Consider the following 27641-nt stretch of genomic DNA (forward strand, 5'->3'; position numbering starts at 1 on the left):
TTCCTCCCGCTCATCTCAGCCTGGGTATCTTCAACCTGCAGGGAAAGAAAGACACCCTCATTGACCCACCATCTCCCTGCCCCACACGGATGTCCCCTTTGCTCCTACCCCGTTCTGCACAGCTGGTGCCCATTTCCTCTTGCTTTAAGAAGCAGGCAGCTGAAGATATTTGGAATTTAACGTCTGTGCACCAGGTGGTTTAGAGTGTTCTGAATACTTAAATATTCCTTCTCTCCTTTCCTCTTGCTGTTTGACTTTTGGCCTCTTCAGACCACAGACCTGCAACAACTTATTGATACATCTGTATCTATTAGAGGCTTTTAGCTTGTAAAAAAAAAGAGATAAAGAGCTGTGCTTTCACAACGCTTAACCTCTGTAAAGCCCCCTCAGAGCGACGAGCAACCCGAACCCCCCAGCACCAGCCCGCAGGAGCTGGCAGAGGCGAAGCAAGAGCCCTGGGCTGCCCCGACGGGAAACACGGTCATGGGGCTCTCCCGGCGAACTCCCGCCTCTGCGCACAACTCCAGGCGGGTTTTGGGTTGGTTTTTTTTTTAAATTTTATTTCTCCACCCCAAGCTTAACTTCCCCGGGAGGAAGGCGGCGGGCCGGCCCGGCCGGCCGCGGCGGGAGCAGCATCCCCGGGAGCCGCGTCCCCCCGGGCAGTGACGCCGCTCCCGCCCGCCCGGGCGCCTCCCCCCTCGGCGGGGGCAGGGCAGCAGAGCCGCCCTACAAATGGCTCGACGATGCTTTTTTTTTTCCCCCGTGAGGCGGCCCGGGGCGGCCGCCGGGGCAGGGCGGTTACCGGCCTCCATCTTGTTGCGCAGCGGCTGCCCCGGCGGCCGCGGCCCGCGGCGCTGACGCCGCTTCCCCTCCGCGGGAACAAGATGGCCCCGCCCCGGCCCCTCCAACAAAGCGCCAGCGCTTCGCTTGACGCGGCCCCGCCGAGAAACCGGCCTCTTCCTCCTCCACCCCGCCTCACCGCCCGGCCCGGCCGTCCCCGCCTTCAGCCCCCCCACGCCGGTGGCGGCTACCGCCCCCCGCCACGCTCCCCTTCCCGCCGCGCTGCCCCGTCAGGCCGCGGCCGCCCGTTCCCCCAGGCACAGACCTCGTCCCTCCTCGCCCCGCCGGCGCTGCTGGCGGCGAGACTCCGGCGGCCCCTCCGCCCCGCGGCCTCCCTGCCCCCCGGCCGCCGAGCCCGGCAGCCCCAGTGCGCGCTGGCGGGGGAGGTGCATCCTGGGAAAGAGCAGCCCGACATGGGTCTCCGCCTGGCCGCCGCGCAGCCCCCGCCGCCCGCAGCTCCCCGCCCGCCCGCCGCCCGCAGCTGAGCGGCAGGGGAGGGGAGCGGAGGCCGGGCAGGGCCGGGCAGGGGGGCCGGGGCGCGGCGGCCCGGCCGGGGCCGGGGAGGGGGCTGCGGCGCTGCCCGCCCCGCGTGAGGCGGGGTGGGGTGGGGGGGGGGCGCTCCCACCCGCCCTGCTCGGTGCCCGCCGTCGCCGCCCTGCGCACAGGGCCCCAGCGGAGCCCCCGCCGCCCCGGCCCGGCGCCCTGCCCCGATGATGGACAGGAACTACCCGACGACCCCCAGCTTCGCCGACCCCCTGGCCCCGGCCGCCGCGCAGCCCGCCGCCTCCTGGGCCTACGAGCGGGGCGCTGGCAGCCTCAAGCCCAGGTGAGGAGGGTCCGCCGGGGGCTCTGCGGCAGGAAAGGCCGGGGTCTGGGCCGGGGCCTGGCCCGTAGGGCGCCCCAAGGGAGAGGCGGGCGAGGGGCCTCCTCCGGCGGGGCAAGGCCAGGCGGCGGGGGGCGTCCCCGCGGCGCGGCTGGAGGCGAGCGGGGCCCGGCGGCGTGGAGCGGCGGGTGAGGCTGGGGGGGAGCGGGCGGGCGGGCCGCGTCCTGCCGGGCCTTCGTGTTTTGAGGGGGGGGCACGGCGGTGGAGCTCGGGCGGCCGGGGCCAGCTCCGCTCCGTCCCCCGGCCCCGCCGGCCCTGGGCAGCGGCGGGGCGGGCGGTCTCCCCGCGCAGGACGCGCCGCTGCTCTCCGCCCCGGAGGCTCGCGTTGGGCTGCGGCGTGGGTTCAAGAGTTCACGCGTCCCTGCCCGGCTTCGGGAGGGGAGCGGGGCTCGGGGACAAGGCTCCCCCTGCGCGGGGCTGGCGGGACAAGGCTCCCTCCGGGGCCGGCGCTGGCAGCCAGCCCCTCGCTAGCATCCCCCCTTCTCGCCCTTTCATTTCTTCGCCTCCTTGTTTTTCGCTCTGCTGAGGCTTGGTTGGTTGGTAATCGTTTTCCTCTCAAGCGCTGCTCTCGGCCGTGCGGAGCCTCCTCACGGCTAAAAACTTGTCTGGAGCGATTCAGTCCCACGGAGAGTTCTGTAAAGTTCCGGGAAGTGAGGGAAAAAATACAGGATATCTTATTGGCTTCGGATGGCTTTTTGATTGTATAACTCTGCCAACTAAAATGAGGAGTGAGGAGATTTTTGTTGCCGCCTGCCTTTTATGCCTCTAGCTCGATATATCTGCAGTTGCAATCTCGCCGACGTTTAAAGGTAAAAGATAGTCTCAGGCGAAGGATACGCGCTCGAAGTAGTGTGCCTGTAGATGACTCTGCATTCGGTCCTGAAAGTGGTCAGGCGTGTATTCTGATCTCTCTGATAAGATTAATAGATTATCAAGTCAGAAGGACTGTTGCAATCATCTAGTCTGACCTCTTCATAATGCAGGCCATAGGTCTTTTTTCTTTTTTTTTTTTTTTCCTCTTTCTTTCAGTAGCTGTTTGAAACTAGAGCTTATGGTTTAGAAGGTGCAGTTTAAAATCTCCAGTGAGGCATCATTTCATAAAATATCCACGTGGCTGATTTGTATTTTATGTATTTCTGATCTGAAGCAGGCTACCTTTAGTTTCTAGCCACTGAATCTCACCTCATCACTGAAAATCCCGTTATGAGCCTTGTATTCTCAAGTGTGAATTCTCATGAATTTTTATTTAATTTTTTGCTTTGTTCTTTTTAATAAGAAATTTAAGTAACCTTTTGAAGTTTGCTACCAGGCTTTATTTTCTTTGTTTGTTTGTTTGTTTTGTTTAGATATTCTCTGTAGAACCCCTTTGATTTATTCTCTACCCTTTATGGATTGTGGACATTGCATTTTAGAAGCAATTAAGTCAATGTTAAGTGAGAATCACAGAATTCTAGGGGATCATCTAGTCCAACCCCCCCTGCCAGAGCAGAAGATAGGGTGTGAAGGTCTGGATTCCTTGTTTCATAGAAAATTGCAAGGACAGTTAGGTTTTTTGTTTGTTTGTTTTTGTTTTGTTTTTTCCCCAAAACCTTGCCCCATGAAGCTGTGTTTAGCTGGATTCTCTGCAGAATTGCCTACATGGCAAAGTAAGATCACCTACCCTTCTTTCTAATCTTCCTAATTGTTGAACTACCTCTGGACATGCTGCTGTGTTGGTTTCAGTGGACGTCAGTGACATGTCCTTTCAGTGTTACTTTTACTAATTCTCATGATCTGCTGAGGATTTTGCCATCCATTCCATGAGAAAGGTTTGGATTTTCCAGGTCATTTAAGAACATGTATTGCGCGACCAAGAGTTGAATCCCTCTGGGATCTTAGAAGAAACACAGCTACTTGATGTTTATTTTCTACATTCTCCTGGTTTCAAAATGTAACTTTAATATTTTTTAATAGCTGCTGTATTAATGCAGTATTAACTGTATATTTTGGGAATGCCTTAATTGAAATGGTGTGGAGAACAGTCCTAGGACAAGTACCATGCAGAAGCTTATTGGATCAATGCCTGCTACCTTTACTGATCAAATAGTTTAACAAAGAAATAAAATTAGTATTGCTGAATCCATTCTTCATACGGTGATATTTATGCCATACTTCAGGAAGCAATGTCAAGAAGACCTTGCTTCCACTTCATCAGAGTTGCATCTTGAGGCTGTTTAGATGGTGATGAATGATGCATTTTCAATGTTTGACTGAAATGTTTTAACTTATTTTAACTGTAGCAAGGGCATGGCAAATACTATTGTGCTTGAAATTCTCCTGTACTGGGTTGTTAAGAGTTCGTGTCATTTTAGTAAGAATTAAAATATCTTTGCTTCAGCAAGATTTAAAGATTTTGACCATGTTGCACACAATGTTAAATACAGTCTGGGCTTGCATAGGTGTTTCTGGTTCCTCTATCGCTGTTAACATTTGTCTTTGGATGGAGGGAGCCAGTTGCTGGGGAATTTGGATGTAAGAGTCATACCTATCACTGCTGAGACTTGTACCAGCCTGGAAGCAAATAATGAAGTTGTAGAGGTACTGTAAGGGAATATGTTGTCAATGTTCTTGACTTGTGTTACCGATCACCACATTTTTCAAAATTGTGTTTTTGATTGTGGTTGACAGGTAGTCATATAAACAGCTGAAACTGCATTAGCCTGATGTTAAATTAAAAAAACGTGTGTCATGTTCATCTGGTGCTTGCTTGAAAAGAATTCAGCCTTTAGGTGATATAGATAACAATGTTTCATTCAAATTTAATTTCATATTTATGCTGTTGCAGGTTGTGTTGTGGCAGGCTGTGTTCCCTTTGTGTGGTGAGCCATGTTCACAGCCTCAGCTCATCAAAACGATTTTGCTTCCCTACAAGCCTTGCTCCTGTCTTCCTGCGCTTAACTTCAGCCATCTGGTTTTTATCGTGCTCCTTATTTCTTGCAGGCACTGTTTTGTCTGTATAATGGCACTATTCCTATCAACTGAAAGGAAATGTGTGGTGAAGTATTATGAGGACATTGCTACCAGGCCTGCTGAGACATAACTTTTCCCATGGAATAGGAGAAGATAGTGAAACAGGGACAGGAGCTGATGGAAATCACTTGAATCTCTGCTTTAACTGAGCAGATATTGCTCCCACTGAAGAGCACACTTGGACAGTGCAGCCACAGCAGCCCTGTAGCACGAGGCTGAAAGTGGTGCTTCCAGTCCTCCAAGTTCCCTTTCCCCCCTCCATCTCTTACACAGGCTGTCAGCATCTTGTAGGGATTTCTAATGGCTGTACAAGCACATTGCCACTTTTGACCTTTTTCTGTAGCTGTTAGAAAATCTGACCTCTGTGCTGAAGCCCTCTTTTAGTGCCACGGTCTGAAGCTAGTCCCATATTGAATAGCAAGTAATGTATGTCATGCTTGCTTGTTACTTGCTTGAGAAAAAGATGGTCCTCAGAAAACAGGTGAATGTGTAATAGCGTGAGAGACTGTTGTAATTGTTTGGAAAGAGAAATGGGAGATAGCTGATAATGGATGAGATTTCTAGTTGAGTACATGACTGACTGTAGGGCTACTTTTAGGGTTTCATTTAGAGAATGGTTTTTACTGATCTGTGTCCTTATTTGTTTTTTACCAGAGCTCTAAGACTTAAATCTACTGCTGTATGTGGTTCAGTGTCAGTCACAATTATTTTCTTGTTTTAAATGTTATGGTGACTGCTGTGGTCCCTGATGTTTCTTTGCATCTGGTAGTCTTTGTTCATCTCTGGCCTATCCAAACTTGTGGGATTGTGTGTAATTTAATTCAAGATAGTTCTTTACAATCGGTAACACTGACATTTGGTTAGTGAGGCCTGTATTTATAGCAGCTAATCTAAAGCTAATAAATTAGTTACAGTAATAGTTCATATGCAAAGTTACATAAGTGAGAGACTTAAACTTACAATAAATGGTTATGATGGTTTTTTAACTTGTATTTTTGCATAGCTGTCAAACTAATGATTATTGTAACAACTGTGTGATTATTTTGATTTAGCTTAAGGTTCAATTTTAAATTCTAATGGATTTTTGCACAGCTATAGAAAACTCTCAAAAGTGCAAAGAGTGTGTTTCAGAAAAGCAGAGAACATTTTATTTCATCCAATAAAATTGTTCTGAGAGGTAAAAGCAATGTTAGTTGTTAAACACATTTCCTACAAAAAGTTGTCTATGGCATAGTATTTCTAATGTTGAAAGATAAAGCTCATAAACTGTGAATATATTTAGAACATTGGCTATTAAAAGAAAAGGCACAGAAGGATTAGATAAACTTCATAAACATGTACAAATGTAGGTCATTATATACTATGGCAAAGTTTGGTAAGATTTTAAATCTAAAACATGTATTTGCGTGGAGTAACACACAAGCACTCTACAGTGTAGCACACAGAACTTACAGGGTCTTGCTAACTTCTGTAGAGTTTCTTTTCTTCTTGTCTTAACCTGCATTCAGTACACACTGAAATAACAGCTGTGACAAGGTCAAAGATTGCCTGAACAGAGAGGCTGAACACATTCTTGCTGTATGCCCCTCAGCTTTTCACAGATGCAGGTATATGGTCATCTGGTAAAAACTTTAGCAAAGTTTCAAAATGAGCCAGCTAGGCTTGTTTAGAATTACATGCTGATTACCTGTCTAAAATTTAGTGACAGCTTCACATGAAGCATTTTATGTATTTTGATGCCGTGAGAAATGGTGACGAAGAGCAGTGTGCAGAAGGAATGAGTTGAAACTTAGTCTGAGGGTGCAGTTACATGAGATGGCTGAACTTGCTGCTCAGGCTCACTGCTGCTGAAAGGGGCTCCCTTCCTCCTCCCTTGCATTGGCTCTGGTATTTGTGCAACCTGGACAGGGAGCTGATATAATTTGTTAATTCATGAGAAGACTATCCTGACTGAGAAGGTGAATAGCTTTCTCTTGGGCTGGGAGTTGCACTGGTGCACCCATGCTGTCAGACAGAAATCCAGAGGTGGCACCAGGGGATGAGCAGGGAGCAGAGCTGTAAGGAGGGAGCTGTGGAAATTCTGCCCTTGTAGTCCTGGGCAGCTTTTAGATGGCCTTAGCCTTTCCATGTGACTGTCTTCAATGAGTGTCCCGCCAAAGTTGCACTACTTTCTTGCCTACTGGGGGCACTTGGTGTCTGTGTTAGCTGAGTGCCTGACTTCTTTTGAGGTCACCTAGAAAGATGTTTCAGATGTGAGCCTTTTCCAATGGAGCAAACAACTTCAACAAAATATGTTGTTCTGAAAGAAAGGGGGTTTATATTCCACCTATTCAAAAAGTCTTTCAGTCCCATATGTGTATTTTACCTTTCATGCTGTTGTTAACTTTCATTGTAGGCATTCACATTGCCAGAGGACAACCTTCTCCCTTTGTTTCTTCTGTACTTTTGCCCACCTATTATTTTTTCTTGGAGATGCTGTTGATTCTGGCATGATGCTGTCACAGGAAGGAGGTTGTTTTTAGAAAAATCTTTATTCCTGTTAGGAAAAAAACACCTATGACTGGATTATGTTCATTCTAAACAATACTTGAACTCTTATAGAGTGGGTGTATTTTCCTTGGATTTTTTAATTCCTGTATTTCATCAAAACATTCACATATTTGCATGTCAGAAAGTTATTTTGTATGATGAGTGCCTATTCCATACATTAAAAACTAAACAAAACCCCAAAGCAAAACCCAGTTAAGAGGCAACATGCTAATAGTCTCACTTCAAACATTCCTTAGCAGTTAGCAGCCTTAAGTGTGACAAAAGTAATCTCAAGCAGCATGTGGAGTTCAGCCTTTCCTGCATGGCATTTCTTGCTCTACCATGCAAGAGACGGAGAAATAAAAACTTAGAATTTTTAAGCAAAGAGAAGCGTGTTTGGAGAGGACAGAGCTCTTAGTAAGTATTAGATTTACTTATCTCACTGAGCAGATTTCATAGTTCTTAGTTTTACTTCTGCTGTTCTGTCACCTCTTCTTACATTACTTCCTTGCTTCATTACTCTGAACGGACTGTTGGAGATGAATGGGCACTTGAAGGGTTGGAGCATCCTCAGAACTTCTCATGACCATGAGTTACAGTAAATAGAGACAAGGAGCTTTCATTCCTGAATCCCTGCATACTTGAAGTTTCGTATTCCAAAACAATTCAGCAAGAACCTACATACGTTTAGACAAGCTTATATTTGTCTATATGGCTCTTCTTGTTTTTCATCTTCTACATTCCTACCTCTGTTGCTTGCTCTTAGGACTTGTGTAAGTGAAACCAACTACTCTTAGCAGGAAGAAGGCACCCTCAGGCGTTCTTATCTTAGAGTAATAGTATTTACATAGGAGGATACTAAGGAACACTTATTCCTTAATAACCCTATATGAATTATACTTGGGGCTGTCATACATCTAGATTTCATTGGAGATAGTCCTCTTTTTCACCTGGTGGTGTTGTGAGAAGAGTTTGAGGGCTCTAGCTTTTCATACAACATTTTCAGATGTCTGGCAACTTGTTCTGAAAGCTCTGGACATCCAGAACATGGCAGACAAATGGCCACTGCACCTGCATGGTGTGCATGCAGTGGGGCTGGTGTTTTGTGGCAATGCTGAGTGTACCAGTGTGTTCTGCACCTTCTGTGTTGCACTTTTTTCTGACCAGGAAATCCCTTTCAGAAATATGGCAACTTAGTGTTTCATACCACATCCTGTTTACTTTCTCTTCTTCGTGGCAAATATTCCAGTACTAGGCAGTGAATAATCTTTCAATTCCAACGTTCCTCCCATTTCAATATTCTCTACTGAGGCTGCCAAGGATCAGATTTTTCTTTAAGGGTAGGATTTACCTTCAGTTGTTGCTGGAACGGATGACCTGGAGGTTACTGTTGCTTAGTGCCACTGAAGAGAGCTGAGATTTTCTTCTTTTTCCCTCAAATAAACCTCCCTGAGTACAGGTTTTTCACCAGTTGAAGGATTTTTTATTTTTTTTTTATGTGTATTAGTACCATTTTTAATCTCTATTAATGCTTTCTTTTGTTGAACATCAGGAAATCTTTAATCAGTACCTGGGGCACGTTTAAGGAATTTGTTTTATACATTAAAGTTTTTCCCATCTCAAAATAAATGCCGTGTAGCTGTAATTATCTTTCTACAGTTTTGAACGTTTCACCTTTTTTAGTTGAACCATTCGTGAGCAACTGTGTGTGAAGTGTTGTCAGCAAAATAATAACTGGTGACAACATGGTAGCCAGGGTCTTCTCTGCAAGGTTAGAAATGTAAATTTAAATCTGTTTTAGGATCAAAAGAGCACTGATAAAGAGGTGTAAGAGCTACATTGAAGGACTATGGTAATTTTTCTTATAAAATTAGGTAACAAGACCCTGTGATGTTTCCATTAAAGGACCCTTGCTGCTACATTTTACGATGAACTGTGTTAATATGTTAGATCTTTCTTTGGCACAACTTCCTAAATTGGGGCAGAAGTGGTGTTAGTCGTAGGAATGCTTCTTTATTCAATCTAAAGGAGGTCATATGAGCTGCTTTTACACCCTGTAGTGTGTTGTGGGACAGGGAAAACACTTTACTGGACATAAAGGCATGCTGGAAGGCTTAGAGCCTGTTTCATGGCCTTGAATTGTAGGCTGTAAGGATGACCAGGTATAGTAAGGTTTGTGGCCTCAGATGTAGACAGTGAGTGGATGCCTTGATTCTGTGCAAGTTCTGCAGCTGTGAGTTGTGAAGCCATTGATCTTCACAGTGATTCAGTAAGTTGTGTACTGACCTCTTAGAAGTTTTACCTTCAAAACCTTGAGAAACTGACTCTTCAGTACTGAGTGTTTGAAACTTGGTTGCGAGGGCTGTAAGTCTGAGTGAGTTAGTGTTTGTGCCTTAGTTTCTCTCTATTAAATAAATTATTTTCATGGGTTATGGAATTGAAAAGTGCTTGGAGATTTGGTAATGAGAAGTGCTGTTGCCTAGGATGACTCTGACAGCTGATAGGACATTTGCACCTCATACATCTTTTGTGATTAATATCTCGACTTCAGCTTCATCTTTTCCATATAATTGGAAAATAAAAGTCTTATTAAGAAATGGGCATCAGGCATTTCTATGGAACCTCAAAAGATAATACTCAGGCTTGCCACAAAATGACATCGTAATAACTGTGGGTTAAGGGCTGAGAAGTATTTCAACAGTTGAAATTAATTGTATTTTTAATAAGGCACTGATGTGTCTGAGACACATCTTGAGATAATGCTCTGCTGATTTTTATGTTTTGAAATAAAATTTTATTATTAAATGTAATAACATCTTTTTGTGTGTATCTTGGCCAACTCTAATAGAGAATTATAATATGTGCTCAAACATTAATACTGTGATGATCGCGATAAGAGTTTCTAATATCTTCAGGTATGCTTTTTACAACAGAATAGCATCACATATTGAGGGTAAAGTGGTAGATTTCCATTACTGTCTGTTACAGAAATCTTTTAAAATGGTGAATAAAGCTCTGTAGGAGAGAAGCATTACTAATTTAAAAAATCACAGGTATTATCTCCATGCTGGGTAAAGAGAAAGTTCTTTTACAGAGAAAAAGTAAGGGAGAAGAATAAATAAATGTAGTGACAACATAATCCAGTGCCTCAAAAGGTGAGAAAAGAAGATTGCAGTCCTTTCCATGGTGTAAGCTACACAGACCATAATGAGTACTTGTTTTTTCTGCAGGAAGAAGTTAATTAGAAGCTGTCAGGGGAGATGTGTGAAACCCCAAAACATTGTTTGGCAAACAAATGGCTTAAAATTATTTCTGATGCTGCATTATAATATAAATTGGGTGCTGAATGTGGGCGTTTCAGTGTCTGTTTAGATGTGGGGAGTGATGATACTAAATAAGGACTTCACGGTTGGGCTTCAGCATTCAGAGCAGGAACACTGAAAGCTTCTCTCCAGACCTTCAAGTCAGGTGCATCAGGAGCTAAAAACTGGCATTACTATAGAATAATTTAGGCAGGTGGTAGCTGTGCTACAGTAGAGAAGGGCCAGGGAGAAGCGTGCAAGCTCTGAAAAGCTTAACTAATAGAGCGTGCTGTGGTCAGTTTTATTTGCAATGTTAAGATCTAAACGTGGTTGGCATTTTTTCCTGTGGGATGTTTTGTGTAATTGTCATCAATTCCTCAGAAAATGCCTGCTAGGACACACAGGGGTCTCCAACAGAAACCTGCCCTGGTGCTGCCAGCCTGACTTCCTCCCCACCCCCACCCCAGGGTAACAGCCAAGGGACTGTGGTGGTGTGGGGTCCTGTGGCCAGGCAGTCACACCCAGTCCTGCAGCTGCTCCTGGGCATGCCATGGGGAGCCCAGAAGCCCTGGATGTTCCCTCAGCTTCTGAATTCCTGCTAGTGGGTTGGGAGCTTTGGACAGTCTCATTAAAGGAATTTGAAGTGGTTCCTAGTTAGAATTTTAGTTCTAAATTTATAATACCTTTACCCTTTTTGCCTTTCATAGTACATCTATTTTATGAAAGCTGCAGAATCCCTTTTAGAAAGTTGCTGTGGTTGTTACCAAGAATTTTTGTCAAAGCCAGAAGGAGTAGTGATGTTTGCCAATTCTGATTTTAAAAAAACCCCACCTTGTTAAATGTACTGCATTTCAACCATAAGTAACCTCACCAAGATAATTTAGGTTGTATACATTAAAAGATGAGAAAACAGTTTGTCCACTCCCTCCATAGTAACTGAAGTTGAAGTTTATAAATAGCTTGTTTCAATCAAAATATTAATTTTCATATACATAGTTTCAAGACATAGTTTATTTGATTTTATGAAAATGGAATTATGATTGTCTTTATTATTAAGAACTCCACAGGTTACTTAATCAGACAAGCCAGCACTTGCACTGAGGTATTGAAGTACCAGACTGTTTTGGCTTTTCTGAAGCAGTTTTGAGTTCTTTCATTTTTCAAAGGATCAAGCATAAGGACTTCAGACACATTGACATGGGAGTAAAGGGAAATTGACCTTTTTTTTGCCATGAAGTGTTTTTCTTCTTTTGAGATAGGACATGTATTTGAGTGAAGAATCGCAGGGAACAGCATTTTGTTCATTCACGCAGTTCCCTGCCTATAATTTTCTACCTCAAAATCTATTTCTTAGATGCTCCTTAACTCCTAGAAAGCAAGGAAGTAATGAATGTACCTCGAGGCAGTCATCTGCCCATGGCGCAGTCTCAGCCATGCTCTTGGTGACTCTGTAGGTGAATTGAAGTTGGAAATTAACTTGATAACTTTATGATGTCCTTAATGAAGGAGTAAAGGGTGATGGGCTTTGGTATGTTAGAATTTGGTATATTCTACTTTGAGTATGTAGTCTGTAATTACATTAAAAGGAAGAATGTGACACAACCATCAGACAATTGAGATTGTTGATAAAATGCTACTCTTCTGTGTTTTACTGAAGTACCATAGTACTGGAGTCTGATTCTGTATTTTCCATCTTTCTATAAGTCATATTTTAGCTTGAAGAATAGTGCTATTGGATGGCTAATAATACTTTAAAATAATGATATATATTTATTTCTTGTGTGGAAATTCAAAAACGGGCTAGGCAAATGCTGAAGATGTCTGCTGCACCCAAAAGAACACTGCATACCTTTAAATATGTATTAACTTTAGAGATGCTTTTCTTCTAATTTTTGATGGTAGGCTTTTCTTTTTCAACTGGCAGATTATTTTTTCTTATGTCTTGTGGATACCATAACTGTTTTAAACTGCTAAACATTGTGCAAATGTTCATTGAAATGTCGGATGTTAAGGATTGGCTTGTGTTGTATCATCTTATTAGAGGATCAGCAGAATTAGATGAAGGGAGTGGGTAGGTTTCTTTTTTTCCCCTCAAACTGCTGACATTTGCAATGTGTGAATGAACTTTGTTCTTGCAGTGTATTTTTATTTTCTCCCAATATGCTTGCAGCTGGGAAATAAAGGTAAAAAATTAGGTTGCATACATTTTTGAAAAAATCCTTGGCACTGAAATAAGTCTCTGGGCTGAGCAAGAGTTTGTTTTCCTTTGTTTTCCACTGGGATTAATTTCTGAAGCATTTTCTGTTGTCTTTATGGGCTAGCTTTTAAGCTTCCAGACATGTGTTGTCCCGTCTGTTGGACAGGCATGATTTGTATTATTAACAGTGTTAAACTCATTTAAGTAGCAACTTTCTCTCTAGGCAACTCCCCCTGTCCTTTATGTTTCTGCTTTCTTAGAGTCATTGCATTTTAAAAAATACTCATTTTTGTATGAAATGTATCTATCTGTAACATTGCTTTTGTGTTTTAATTTTGTTCTGAGCTGCAGATAAACTGTAGATGCTGAGTTACATTCTAGTTAGTGTAGCAAACAACAGTGAACTCTATCCCTGTTAGAACAGGCAGCTGAAGCACATGTTGGCTGAAAGGCCCTTTACCTTATATATTAGATAAATATTTAAGCAAAATATTAAATAATTTATCTAATATTAAACCAGTTCTAAGTATGAAACTGCCAGCAGATAATGCAAGGTGGAACTGTATTTTACGTGTTTAAAATCAAATGTAGGGGACAAAAAGAGCTGCGTATCAGTTTTTATATATTTAGAATAGTATTTAATATTTAGAAGTGTGTTCATTATTTTTGTGGTGTTTGTATCTTGGGTGGCTTTGCTTTCAGTCTCTGGCTGGATCTCACTATAGCATAGCTGGGGAGCTGGGATAGAGAGGAAGTTTCAGTCATATTTACACTATTTTGCATACATTTCAAGTCAGATAAAATGCAAACTGTGAGTTTTTAAGATACTTCCTTGTCAGTACAAGCCATCACTATCTTTAGTCTTCTCTTGGTGATTTAATTAGAAGTGGGCCATATACTTCATCATCCTCCCACAGGAGTCAGGAAACTCCTTTTGTTTTCGGTGAGGTCGACCAGGCTGCCCAGAGGTGTCTCAAATCTGAGCACTTTTGTGGTGCATGCTGGGTCGTAAGCCTTTTGTTTTGTATGGTTTGGTTGGTTTGAATCTCAGACTTGTTAACCTGTGCAGGAGCCCCAGGCTGGGGGGCTGAGGCTTCCCCTCGGGGTGGCCAGAGCACGGGTCCTGCTCAGTTCTTCTGGAGTTTCCTGTGCAATTTACTGCCTCCTAGGTGTCCAGTTTCACTTTGGGCACAGCCTGCTCCATTTGAATACTTTGAAATACTTGTGATTTAATGTGGCTTTTTATGAATTTTTCTTTATATCAGAGGCAGAAGTTACAAGTGCCTAAGAACAAAATAACAGGGTGTTGCACCAGAAGTATCCTTGGCTGCCTAAAAGTCTGCTTTTCATGTAGGCCTTGTACATTTCCCTAGAGCTTGAATAATTGCTGATTCTGAACTTTAAAAAAATAATAATAATTAAAAAATCCTAAAAATGGCTAAAGTCTAATGAAAATTGGTCTAGAGAATAAAGTAGAAAGATGAAAATACCCTCTTTCTACATAAGGATACTTTTTTATCAAGTATTAAGTAAACTAAGATACTTATTTAGAGTGGTTTTGTTTCTGTATTTCATTCTGTATGGAAGCTTAGGAGAATAAGGTTATTTGTAGGAAATGTGAGAATTAAAAAAAATTATTTACAAGCAAGACAAGTGCTTGTTGCAACTAAACTTTGTTTCCTTGCAAAAGTGAGCCTTCCATTTGAGTTTGAAGAAATGCATCTATCACTTCTGTAAAGCACAAACCAGATAATTGTGTTGGCAGATGAGTAGGGTTGTGAGTGCAATGTAACCCAATAAAGTTTTGCAGTTGGAGACATAAATTCATACGAAACTATTAGATTGAAGAATGCCATGGAAGTAAACGATCATAAGAACAGCAATGTAAACAGATACATGAAAAGTTGATTCAGGAAAGACTTAATCCAGGCTAACAAAAAGGAGTTGTAGATCAAAATTGAGGTATTTTAGTAACACTTAGGTGCAATGACTATACATTTCCTTCCAGAATTTTTACTGCAGGGGTAATAATCTTCTGTTAACCCAACTAGTGGAGCTGAAAAAAAAACCCAACAGACTAATATTTGAGTTGTTTAACTTTTCATTGTTGTAAGAATTTTTTTGATTGCATCAGTGTATCAGTAACAAATGATGGTGGCATAATAATGCTAAAAGAAAACTTAAATATTATATTAAAATTGAATTGATCTTTTCCATGAAAAATACTTAAGGGGAAGCTATTTTCCAAGTTTGTTTTACTTTCTAGCAGTAATCTCTCCATTTTGTAGTTAACTATACCAGAAGTGAGAAATCACTGTGATGTATCAGTGATAAGAGAGAAGTGGTTTTGGAACACTGATGATAACAAATAGCAACATACCAAGTAATGTGAATATGTTTCTTCAAAAACTAACCTAACATTATAGTACAATGAAGAACTCATGGAATTTGAACAGTCTTCAAAACCAGCATGTAAAGGGCTAAATTGCTACAATGTTACTTGCCACACTTAATTTTTGATATGTGAGTTACATGGTGTATTAGTTGATCTGTTTAAGCTAAATTTTCTAAAAAGAAACCCTAAGGCAGTAATCTTCTTTCAGATTACTGTGTTTGTGTTTATGATAAGCTTATGTAAACTGAAGGCATGTATGCAGGGTTTATTGGTGATAAGAATCTACATTCCAGCAACTAGTAATTATACAATAAACAGTTAACTGTTCTAATAAATACAATGCTTTTATTGAAGGAGTAATTTTTGAGGTTGTGGTTGCATTAACTATGACCTGGGAATTTATTTTTTTTAAAAAGTGTCATGTACGTGGAGTATTCTTACGATGCTTATAATAACTGTACTTTTGAGATTCTAGTAATTAGCAAGGTTTTTGAGATAATAAGTCTAGTGGTTATTTTGTATCCCACTGGTAATGCCAGTGTCCTCAGTGTTACAAAGTCTCTGCTCAAGTTTCTTTTACAAGTTGCTTCTTTTACTCACATCTGTAAGTTTGTGTTAAGGCTGTTTTGTAGTCTGTATGTGTTGTACCTTTCCTTAACAAGGGAGCAAAGAGGGGCAAATGAACCACAATCTTCACCAAACCAGAATAAATAGAAAACTGATATTAAAAAAAATATATATAAAAATTCCATTTCCCAAAATTTAACGTGGTTAATTTAAAGTTCATCCATGTTTTTGTTCATGACCCTCTTCTGTGACAATGTAAGAGGAGGAATGATGCCATATTATGTGATGGAATCTGTACCAGTTTTTTCCAAGTCTCACCTCAGCTCAGGGATGTTTGCTGCAAAGTGTAGGCCTGCTTTCCTAGAGCACCTCTGCAAATGTGCCTCTTAGCCTGTAAATACCTAAAACTGGAAAAAGGTGTTCCACTGTATGAGCCATATATGTAGTTTTGACATCCTAGGTTGCCTTTTAAGTGTGTATGAAAGTAAAGTCAGCATCACATACTTTACAGTAGATAAATGCTTTAAGAAAACATGAAAGTAAAGCTAAATAAAACCTGTTACACTGGGAAGTTTTCACAAGGTCAATGTTCGTGTCAGTGAAGATAACTCTTGCTAACAGTGCATGCTCTCCCGTGTTTCAGTTTAAAAACAATTTGTGTAGCACATTTTTATTTTGAAAAAAACTTGAAGAGAACATCATGTGTCTTAAGTTTTATGTTTTTTCTAGCTGTGGAAGTTCAAAAAAACCAAACCATCTTAACTTTAAAGTTTGTCTTGTAAAAATATTTGCATTTAAATTGACTTTATTACATGCATGATGTTTTATGTGCAGAACACTTTGGATTTTTTTTCCTCTGGAACAACAACGTTTTTTAATGCTGTAAATAAAAAATTAACCTCCAGTGTCGTGCAGTCCTGCCTGCCAGTTTTCCATAGTAATGATGCAAATCATTAAATTCAGTCAGCATATAATAAAAGTCAGTTGCTGATTCATAGTGTTGAACTGCACAAGAATCCTCTACAACATAAGCGCATAAATGTGCTGAATCTGAATTGAGGTTTGGCAAGTCTCTAAAAGGTAGTTATTGCTGTGAAAAATGTTCTAGACAGTGAGTGCAACCGGGGAAAGCAGTAGCTGAGGTTCTTTGTTTTTTTCAAAGGATTTGAATTCATTCTTCAGGCTTGTGCCTGGCATATGCTGACTGTAGGAGCACTGGTATGGTATAAGCAGCTGAAACAAAAATATCTCCTCTGTTAGTGCATCTTGAGCATGGAGGTTAATCTGTAAGTCTAAAATGTTGAGTCCTTTATGGACAAGTTCTTGCTAGTTCACAGCATGTGGAGGTCATAGTGCTCTTACAGGCTCACCAGATCTCCACTGCCTCCTCTGGTTGTCCTAATGAAAATGAACCAGATCCATTAGTGTTGCCAGGTTTTTTTATTATTTAGTGAATTCTAGAAAAGTTTCCCATGATGTCATGATTCCTGGCATCAAGTGTTCAATTTTTCCCTTATGCAGAGACTGCCCCCTCATCCCAGGGGATGAAAGAGGGTAAGGGAAGTCTCCCTTACAGCAGTCTGCAGGGAGGCCTGTGGGTTTTGCTGTTTGGGGTTTTTTGGCATCTGTTTACAATTGAATTTTGAACTTAAAGTGATCTCGCATGTGCACTGGGGTAAGCAGCAGCTACCTATGAACTCAACAGCCAGAAGGGACGAAGAGAAGAATATAAATGGTTACTCAGTCATGCTGGCTTTCATTTTTTCCAGTTGACAGGTGCTGTACAGAGCTGAATCTGTGGAAGCTTGAAAGCTTCGGGATTTTGGTTTGCTCCCCCCTCCTTTTTCTGGCTTTTGAGTTGGAAATCATTAGCACTTTTGCCAGGTTCCTGATGTTGCTTGATGTTTAGAGTGCATTTCTTTATTTTGTGCATTATTGCTTTTCCATGGGCCCAGACACACTATGTTTTCAGTTTGTTTCCATTAAGCCTGATTAAAACATCATGTTAATTTAAATGACTCATTTCAAAATGTTGAATAAAAGCTGTGGATCATTAACTTATGTTTAATGCTAGGAGGTCTGAAGATTTAGATTTGTCACTTGGTAGTGCTCTCACTGTCAGTTTTATTAGAATAATAACAGAATTAACAAAATCTTTAAAAACCCATGCTCTTGCAACTTCCTAGTCATTCCAGCTTTTGTATTAAATGTGGTCCTACAAGTTTTAATGGAATTAGAAATGGAAGTGTTAATGTGGGCATGCATTTGTAGTCATCAGCTTTGCAGATTTCACGTAAGTCAGTCATTACAAAAAGTGTCCAGTGTTTCTTGCAGTTGAAGTGGGAAGGCCTCTGTCTTTCTGCCCTAGTCCTTTTCTGTGATCAACTTTGATTTTTATAAGGTGTTTGCCCTTCTCCCCTCCCCCACCCCCTCCACTTTGCCTCATTAGGTTTTGTAGTACTTGTTTGGTTTTTTTTAACTGCCTAACATTTTTAGTGATGTCCGCATCTGTCAGACCTTGAGCTTGTGTTCTCTTTTGTTGTTTCTGCAACTTCTCGGCTTGTGATTGGTATTTAATAGTTCTAATTTGTTTCTACAGCTGTTATATTTTGGTTAATTATTCTAAATTTCTTTCTTAGCATCAGCTATGGAGGAGGACATTCATCACATTCAGAAGCAGATCTTCACAGACAGACATACACGGCTTCTCATCAGCTTCCTGGATACTCTGCTACACACCATCCTACTGGTAACTGTCCATATAATAAGATTACAGTTTAAATAGCTAAAAAAAAACCCAACAAACCCAGACTGTTACATAATTTAGTTTCAAGCTGATGAATTTTATGACCAGAGAGAGTTTGGCATGCAGGTGGTGGCAAGTGGTAGGAGAAAAACAGAGTTTGTAATACAAAGTAGCTTTTATCAAGATGTTGTTGGTAGGAAGAAAAATGTAAGAGGGGTGTTATGCTCAATAACTTACAGTCAATTCTTAAAGAAACTACATTTATGCTATAAAATATATTTTTTCAGGATTTGGCCTATGCATAAGGGCCAAATGTAAGGTATGCCTCAAAGCCAGCTGCAGAAATTGTGCTAATTCTTTTAGACTGCTACAAATCACAAAACTAATGCAAGGTGGAACACACTATTGCTGGTACTTTCATGTACAAACTTAGACAGTGCTCTGAGAAAGTTAAAACTTACTTCAATGTAGTGGCAGGTTAGACTGTGTTACAACTGCATCAGGATTTGTCTTTGATACCCTATTTCCATGTTAGAAGATGGGGCATGACCTTTTCATGCTTGCTTTGCAACGCAGTTTCTAGGGAGAGATATTTGAGCTCATGTGCTAGCTGGAATCTGCACTGTCTTGGCCAGGTCCTCCATCAGTACAATGAAGGGTCAGAAGTGCAGAGAACATTTCAGGGTGCAGACCCTGCAGTCTTGGAATAATCTCAGTTATTCAGAACTTTGGATTTTTCCAGTGCTTCCCATTGAGCCACCTGCCTTTGAAAGGTGTGAGCAAAAGGGCACACACTAAGGTGTTAGTTGAAACAGGGAATGCAGCCAAAACCCCTTTTCTTGTGCCAATTCTACAGAGAAGTCCAAACTGCTGCAAGTGGCCCAGAGGGGGAAAAGGTTGATATAGAGAAATTGAACCCATTTTAGAAGGAATACTGACTGTTTAAGTAGTTCGTGTAAAAAGTGGAATAGTGAATCTTCCAGTGAAGGGAGAATTTTATTGGTTGACTTGAATATTGTTTTTAAGCATCATATTTGACAAAAAATTAACAATAGGTTTTAAGCTGTATGCTCAGTTTCCAGTTGCAGCACTGTAAAACAGTTACTAACAGTGGAAAATTGGTATAATAATGGTGCTAATATTTCATAGATAATTTTTAGTGAATTATGAATGTATATCCTTGTTATTTGATTGGGCTTCTTATAGGCTCATCTGAATTGTATGTTTTGTTTCATTTTCCTCCACCCTCATCTAGGTCTTTCAGGAATATTTGATACCAGTATGCACAGTGCTGGAAGTAACACTAAGGAAACTTCTTCAGTAATGAATTTTCTCTCTGCTATTGAGTCTCGTACCGCTCAGGCAGTCTCTTCAGGATCTACCCTTTTACCACAATTCAGGGCTCCTTCCTGGCAGACAGGTGAAAAATTTCTCTTGAAATAAAATTTTGTCATGATTATATTGAACATTTGGGAGAATTTGAAACAAAAATATCCTGACTAGCTGAAAAAGCGACATGTCTTCTACCTCTTTCATCTCAGTATTTAAAAATCTCAAAATCAGGGGAATTATATTAGCAGAAGAACAAATACTATAAGAAGAATTATTACAAGCAGAAATTCTAATTGTTTAGAAGGAGTTTAGATATATAGGATATTATTTTGTCCAGTGACAAATTTATTCTCTATTCTCTTATTGGAGTTAGCCTCCCAACACCATAAGCATATTCATGTAGGCTACCTGTGCACCCTAGCAGATTTTTCTTTCTCAAACTCAGTTCCCTGTCACAGGTCTTCTGTGATATTGCTACTACAATCTGTGGCTAACTTTGGCTCCTTTGTACATGGAAATAATGAGCAAGATGTTCTTAAAAAGAGGGTCTGAGGAGCATGTCACATAGAAACAAGTGATCTAATTTACAAATAAACAAACTTGCTGTCTTGTTTGGCAGACTGACTGCCTCCTGCAAACCTCACCCATCTGTCAAGCCTTCTGTGCAGAGCAGGAAACTTGGCATATTTTTGAGCCACATAGAGGCAGCCACACCAAGATTAGTGCTGCTACTGCATCCGTGTGTAGCTTCAAGTTATGCTTAATTCTTCTGTTGTGATTATGCAGCTGTGCAGTGAATCAGATCTATTCACTGATCTGTAAGAAAATGTTTAGGTGTTTTATTTTTGCTTTGGTGGGATTATTTTCCCCTGTATCAGCAAGCTGATCTGTGTCTCAGTGCAGCTGTATGATCACTGCTTCAGATTTATGGGAGAAGGCCTAAGGTGAGAAGAAGGAAGAGCTGAACAATCCCTTTGTTGACAGTTTGCACTTGGTGTGTTAAGTGTAATGTGAAGCTACATTCTGTGAAGAGCTACTCCAAGTTGAGAAGAGAGAATGTGGCTTTTTATTCATGATGGATGAAAGCAGATACATGGGAACACAAATGAAGATGCACATTGTTAGTCTGTCAACAAATCTTAATATATATCAGTGATATTTAGAGATGTGATGATCCATCCTCACATCAGATTGTTAGCTGGGAAGAAATCTTTTTTTCTCTTCGTCCTAGCATTTTCTCCATTGCAGCCTGCCTCACAGTGAGCTGTGAAGAATGGGGAGACATGCTGTGGGTCGGGTTTGATGTTGATACCAGTGATTGAGAGACTTCTCAGTACTCATTACTAAGAACTCATCAGTAAGCCCATTTTCAATATTACCAGTTCTCTGAGCTTTCTGTTGTCTTTTAATACTTTTGCTGCTTTTTCTGTAACCCTCAATCCTCCCAGGTGTCTTTTGAGAGCTTTGTCTCCTACAAACTTTTTGATGAGGGAAAACAATTGCTCTTTGCTCTTTAAGGTGACCTTTCTTTAGAAGGTTTTTTTTTACTTTGGGTTGTTTTTTTTCCCCAAATGCTGCCACTGCTTATCTTGGGGGAAAAAGAGGAACAGTGTTTTTGTTATATTGTCCTACCAAGTGTTCTGTGGTATGTGGGGTGTATTATCAGCATTCTGATTTCATAGAGCAGTGAGGAGTGTCCATGCACACAACTTACTACCTTTGCTGTACCTTTTGTCTGCTTCTCTACAAAAGTAAAATATAAAGCCCAGCAGTTCTGCCAAAGTAGTGCTTCTGTGACTGGCTTTTGTCTGGTTTAAGAAATTACCTGCATAGTAGAAAGGGCTTTAATTTATGAAGAGAAGGGAAAAATACAGATGAGGTTATAAGTGAACTCTTACAGTTAAAATAGATTGGAATTCTTTCCCTTCTTTGGTGCTTCTGGATGCCCCTACCTTTGTGTTACTGATAGGGATCAGTAAAAGAGAACCATGTTGTACATGATGTTGCCATTTTTTTAGAATAGGAAAAAAACCGAAGCATTAAGATACTGCTTATGCTTTCTTACTCAGAAAGACCTTATTGTTGATTCGTGAAAAATACCTTGGCATTCCTTCAGTATCACATCTTTTCATATCAGTTTGTCTTGAACTGAAAGGGGGAAACAAAGACTTTCTTTCGCAGCTTCATCTGAAACTTTGAAAGCAATTGTGTGATTAAGTTGCAGTCAGTTTAAAAGGACTTAGTACATTTTAAAATGAAAATTGATATTTTTTTAAACTTCAGTGTTTGTCTCAAAACAAGGTTTATTTACTGAGGGTTTTTTTTCTTTATTCTTACATGATCCCAAGCTAAAAGCTGCTTTAGGTATCCAAGAGGAACTGAAAAAGGTCAGATTATACCAGTGTTTTGAATTTTTTTTCCCATTTGTGTAGTCTTGTAAATTTTCCAGTGGAAACTGATTCCTTTACAAGAAGTTTAAGCCTCTCTGAGAAAAAAACTTGCTTTCTTCACTTTTCTGTTCATAGACTTTAGAAATACTACACAAACTTCACCAGTACCTACAGGCTAGAGGGTGAAAATCTCTGATATGGATCACTGTTGTAAGCCCCACAGCTTGCAAGGGAATTTCACACCCCTGTATCAGTTGGAGTAGTATTTTCTGCAAAGAAATCTTGTTTAAGCCAGGATGTCATACCAATATCTGGATGCAAATAAGTAATATTATACCTTTCTGTTGGATTGTTGCTATTGCACTGTGCAGATAGTTGCTGTCTATGGATACTCTGGACTCCAGTATCTAACTTGAGGAAGTATAAATCATATTTATTCTTGGTATTGAAAGTCAATACCTCCTGTAAGAAACATGCATTACATAGTGTATAGGTTATTACCTATTTCCCTGTAAGCTCTGAAATGTTTACATAGAGTGAGTTATAAAAGTATTGGTGAGGGTAGATGCAGGAGATAGGATTGCTGCTTTAACTGTTTATGTTTAAAAATGTCTGTTGTGTAATTTTGCCATTTTACTGCTTATTAAAGGTGTCCAGGGATTTTAATCAGTTGTCCTCTACTATGAACTTCTTTTAAAGCTGAAATAAATTTTAATAGACTTATATTTCAAAGCAGAATTAATCTTGAATGATTTTTTTTCTCTGCAATTTGCGGCTTAAGTATAAGAGTTTTTTCCCCTCAGCAGTTCACTGTAGATAGAGAATTTGGAATTCTTAAACTCTGCTCTTCCAGTTTGAAAAGTACCCACAATAAGCACCTCCCTTTATATGTTTTTGTTGAAAAGGGTGGTGATTCTAAAGGAACTTATATTTGTAAATGGTGTAAGATCTGAGAATTAAATGAGTTGTAGAAATGCAGAGTGCTGTAACTTGTAAAACTCCCTTATGCTCTTTTCCCCTTCTTGTTTTGTTTTTGTTTTCCAGGTATGCATTCCTCAACAGCCACAGAACTATTTGTTACCGGAGCTTTGCCAACCTCTGGAACTTTTCCACCAACATCTGCTTTATCAGCATATCAGCATCCCAACACTTTCAGCAGTAGAAACTTTGTTACTACCCCTTCTCTTACTCTTCAAGATACTACTTTCAGTGCTACATCAAATGGTCTCTTAACTACCCATGATCCTTTATTACAGATTAAAACATCACAAGGCACTGTTCCAACTGCTTTGACATTTGAGCGCCTAGGCAGTTCTGTTTTGAGTACCAGTATACCACCTCAGTCATCAACATACCGTTCTGCTCAAGAATCTGCACCCCATCTTTTGCAACCTCAGTTTAGTTTGTTGCCTTCAACCCTTGGAGGAGCTCAGCAGGTTTCTCAGGCATATAGCACACCTGTCTTTACTGGTTCCACTGCTTCAATCGACAGAGCACTTCAGCGAGAATGTAGTGTTATTAAACACCATCAGCGGCCTTCAAGTACTCAGTCTGTTCAGGCTCAACTGACTGTTTCACAGCATTCCTTACACAGCTATTTAACGAGTACCAGTGGAGTTAATTTTCAGGATACGTCTAGGCACTCAACATTACCCTGTAGTCCAGTTGGAGATGTTATTCAGGTGAGCAATGGAGGGCAGAAAACTTCTCAAGTCACAGTGGAACTTGCTCAGTCATACACATCTGCAATTCCATCTCCTGGTTTTCCATCTGCTTCCACAGCAAAAGTGAAAAACTGTTCCACAAAGCAGCCTCCAAGGTCAACGAAGACCCCCAAGCCTCAAAATGTTGCTCCTACTGTGCAGACACAAAGCTATGCCAAAACTGCACAGAACCAGAGTTCTGTCATTACAGGCCAAGCACAGATCTATTCTACAGCACAGCTTCCAAGTCTCTTGTCAGTCAGCCAGTCCCAAAACTATGTCTCATCCCAGGCTCAAAATGTGCCACCTGTCAGTCACTCACAGGATTTCTCATCCAGCAAGGTTGAGAAGCTGCCCTCACTCTATAAAACATTGACTTTTTCTGGGCAATCACAAGCTATTACGTCTGATAGTCAAACTCTAAGTTACTCCTCAGAGGAACAGGTATTGACTTCAGTTCCAAATGAGAACTACTCTGGGCAGACGAGGGAACTTGCTTCAGTCAGCCAGTCTCAGAGCTACTCTTCTAGTCACTCTCAGGGTTTATCTCCAGTTAGCCAGTCCCAAGTTAGTTTTTCATCTCAATCACAAGCTTTATCAGCTGTTAGTCCTTCAGAAAGCTATTCTTCAGGGCAGTCTTTAACATTAACATCTCCTTCTCTTTCCTTTAATGCCTCTCCTCGGGTACAAAATCTTCCAGCCTCAAGTCCTACTCAGAGCTATATTTCTTTACATTCTTCGCAGAACTCTCAGTCACAAGAATCCTCCTCTCCACAGTCTCAGAAGTTTTTGCCATCTGTCCAGTCTCCTCCTTTTGCATCCCCAGCTCATTCCCAGGCACTGCAGAACAACAGACCTTCCTCAGAAACAAAGTTGTTTGTTAAAAGGAAGTCTGACTCCAACTTGTATGCCTCGTCAAAACAAGAGGAGGAATTATCAATGCAGGACATGCAGGCATTGCAACAGCAAGCTACTCTAGAATCTTCCACTCAAAGGCTGACTGAAGAGGAAATCAATGCTCAGGACACATCCTATAGGGTCTCAAAAGCAGATGACAGATACTCTCAAAGTGTAATCAGAAGTAACTCTCGTCTTGAAGATCAAGTTGTTGGACTTGCTCTTCAAGGAACAAAAAAAGATGAAAGGATGGTCAATTCTGTGGAACAGCTTTCCCGACATATTGGCCATATCACTAGTCTAAGCCATGATATAGAAAAGACAGCTGATTTAATGCAAACAACACAAGTAACAGTGACTGCTAAAGAACTAAACCAGCAACATTCTCTTATGCATAAGGTGCATGAAAGTAAAGCTCAAGAACAGCAAGGCCAAGTCATTAGTACACCATCACAGGTTCAACCTCATGCTTTAAGACATGGTCATCAGCTGTGTTTGCCCAGTGCACAGGTACTTCTGGAGTCAGCTTGTGACTTGCAGATTCTACATCAGTCAATATTGCAGTCGGGTTTAGGACAAGCAAAGGCGTCACCACAAGTGCAAAGAATACAGAGTCCTCAACAGGTGACACATCCGTTCCTTCAGATGGATGGTCATATTATTCAAAGTAATGGGGGTCATTCTCAGCAACATCTTCATGCTCAGAATTCAGAAGTAATGAAAATGGACATTTCTGAGCCCTCCAAACCACTACAGCAGCATTTGACAGCGAAAGATCATTTTACTCAGGCAAATCAACACGATTCAAAAAATCAGTTTGTTTCTCTTAATTCAATATGTTTCCCAGAATCTATACTTCTTAGTGATGACAGGAATATATTATCCAACGTAGATGACATCTTAGCAGCAACAGCAGCAGCCTGTGGTGTGACACCATCTGACTTTGCCAAATCAGCTTCTAATGAAGAGGAAATCCAGTCTGTTGAAAACAGCGAGGAGTCTAAAACACAGTTCCGGTCAATGGACATAAGACATGTGTCTTCTGGTTTCAGTGCCTCACCTACTGTAGTTGGAAAGCCAGCAAGTATAAGTAATATTTCTCTGAATGGAGGCCATATTACTATAAATCTTACACCAGTGTCAACAATACAGACAAAAACGATGAACCTTGATCAACACCACATTGAAACTTCTGATCAAAATGTACCAACAAGAATAACCTCTCCCACCCTTGGCCCTGGTCAAGAGGAGCAAGAACAAGGGTCTGTTCCAGTTAAGAAACAATCTAGCATCAGTCATGAATCTGAAGAAGATAATGATGTTTCTGCTGATGGTACACTGAATGCTAGAGAGACAGAATTTATTTCAAGTGGTAAGAGTCTCAGTGAAGAAAGTGCAGCTTCAGAGAATGATTTTAATATGGTTGGTGATGATGGTACAGTAGCAGGTAACCAGTCAAAGGGTCTATTGCAGACACTACCTGTGCCCCAAGGTGGAGATGGAACCGTTAGCAGAACTGAAGAAGAATGCCAAGATTTAACTCAAGGGAACCTTCAGAAGAAAAAAAGCAAAGGAAAAAGCCAAAACAGAAATGCTGCAGAAGATGACAGTGCAATTCAGAAACAGGTAAGAAGAAGTGGACAGTGTAAACGTCAAAATTCAAGAGGAAATGACTCGTGTTTGACGTACTCTTCTCCTGTTTCTGAAAGTTACGATACCTACCAGCATCAGGAAAGAATGAGGCAAAAAATTAAAGAAGTTGAAGAAAAACAGCCTGAAGTCAAAACAGGATTTATCGCATCTTTTTTAGACTTTCTGAAGTCTGGGCCTAGGCAACAGTTTTCAGCTCCAGCTGTACGGATGCCAAACAGGACTAGGCGACCTGTTACACAAATAGTTCGTGCCCCTTGCTTACAGTCCTCTGCAAAGCCTCAGGCAGCAGCAGCAGCACCTGTAGCTTCTGAGGTTAGTGGAGAAAGTCCAACCAAAAAAGCTGATGAAGAACTTAAGAAAAACTTAGAAGCATTGCCTTCATTTTCTTCTGATGAAGATGACTCTGTAGGGGGTAACCATGACCTTCAGAAGAGCATCTCTACTGCATTGTCAGCCCTGGATGATACGTCTGACAGAAAGAACAAATCAGGTAAAACAATTGCTGAAAGTGCATGTGTTGAAAGAGATTTCTGTAGCTGATGGGAAAAAATAAAGAATTAATTGTAGCTTTCGTCAGAGCACATGAAGGTTTTGATTGGTTTTAGTTTTAATCACAGCCATAATTAAGAGTTCTGTTCAAAAGTTTTGTTGTTCACTTTGAATTACTGTTTTCCACAATCAAAAAATACATAGATACACTTGTTTATGCTACTTAAGCAGGACTTTTCTGATGTCAAAAAGTGATTTTTTTTGCCCAGAATTGGAGTAATGTGTCTGTTCTTCTCTGACTTATAATGCTAAATATGATTTTCATTTGGAAACCTCAGCAAACCATAATGTCATGGTTTTAAAATCTATTTTTAAAAGTTCTAGCAAGACAACATATTACTAATTGCCATTGTCAGAAGTTAAGTCCTTCTTAGGCAGAGTAAAACATCCACTTTCTGTCATAATAGAGTTGCACAGAATATCTATGAAAACAGTTTTTCACTTGTAAACTGAGCACTGGTTAGGCTAGTCTTGGCCAAGATAGGATTAATTTGAATTTCAGCCATATTCATCAGGAGTGTTATAGCTGCATCTTGATACATTGCTAGCAAAAGAACAAAGCATGGGAGGCTTGATCAGTTTTGGGCAGGGAGGGGCAGGCAGCAATCGCTGATCACACGTTTCATTTTTGCTTGTATTATGTCTATGA

At 41.1% G+C, this 27641-nt stretch overlaps 1 protein-coding gene across 2 annotated transcripts in view; it reads left to right on the forward strand.

The window, feature by feature from the left end:
• Positions 1 to 1090: 1090 nt before the first annotated feature.
• QSER1 (glutamine and serine rich 1) overlaps positions 1091 to 27641 on the forward strand; it is a 49153-nt gene continuing 22602 nt past the window's right edge. The window contains exons 1-4 of one of the 2 annotated variants that reach the window (XM_051620585.1): positions 1091 to 1666; positions 18362 to 18471; positions 19724 to 19888; positions 23235 to 26933. In XM_051620585.1, the coding sequence (XP_051476545.1) occupies positions 1551 to 1666; positions 18362 to 18471; positions 19724 to 19888; positions 23235 to 26933 (4090 nt within the window). In that variant the 5' untranslated portion in view covers positions 1091 to 1550. The remainder of the gene's footprint in view (positions 1667 to 18361; positions 18472 to 19723; positions 19889 to 23234; positions 26934 to 27641) is intronic. The other variant, XM_051620586.1, reaches the window with a different exon arrangement.

Source organism: Apus apus, chromosome 5 (assembly GCF_020740795.1).
Source record: "Apus apus isolate bApuApu2 chromosome 5, bApuApu2.pri.cur, whole genome shotgun sequence".
In the NCBI taxonomy this organism is placed as follows: domain Eukaryota; kingdom Metazoa; phylum Chordata; class Aves; order Apodiformes; family Apodidae; genus Apus; species Apus apus.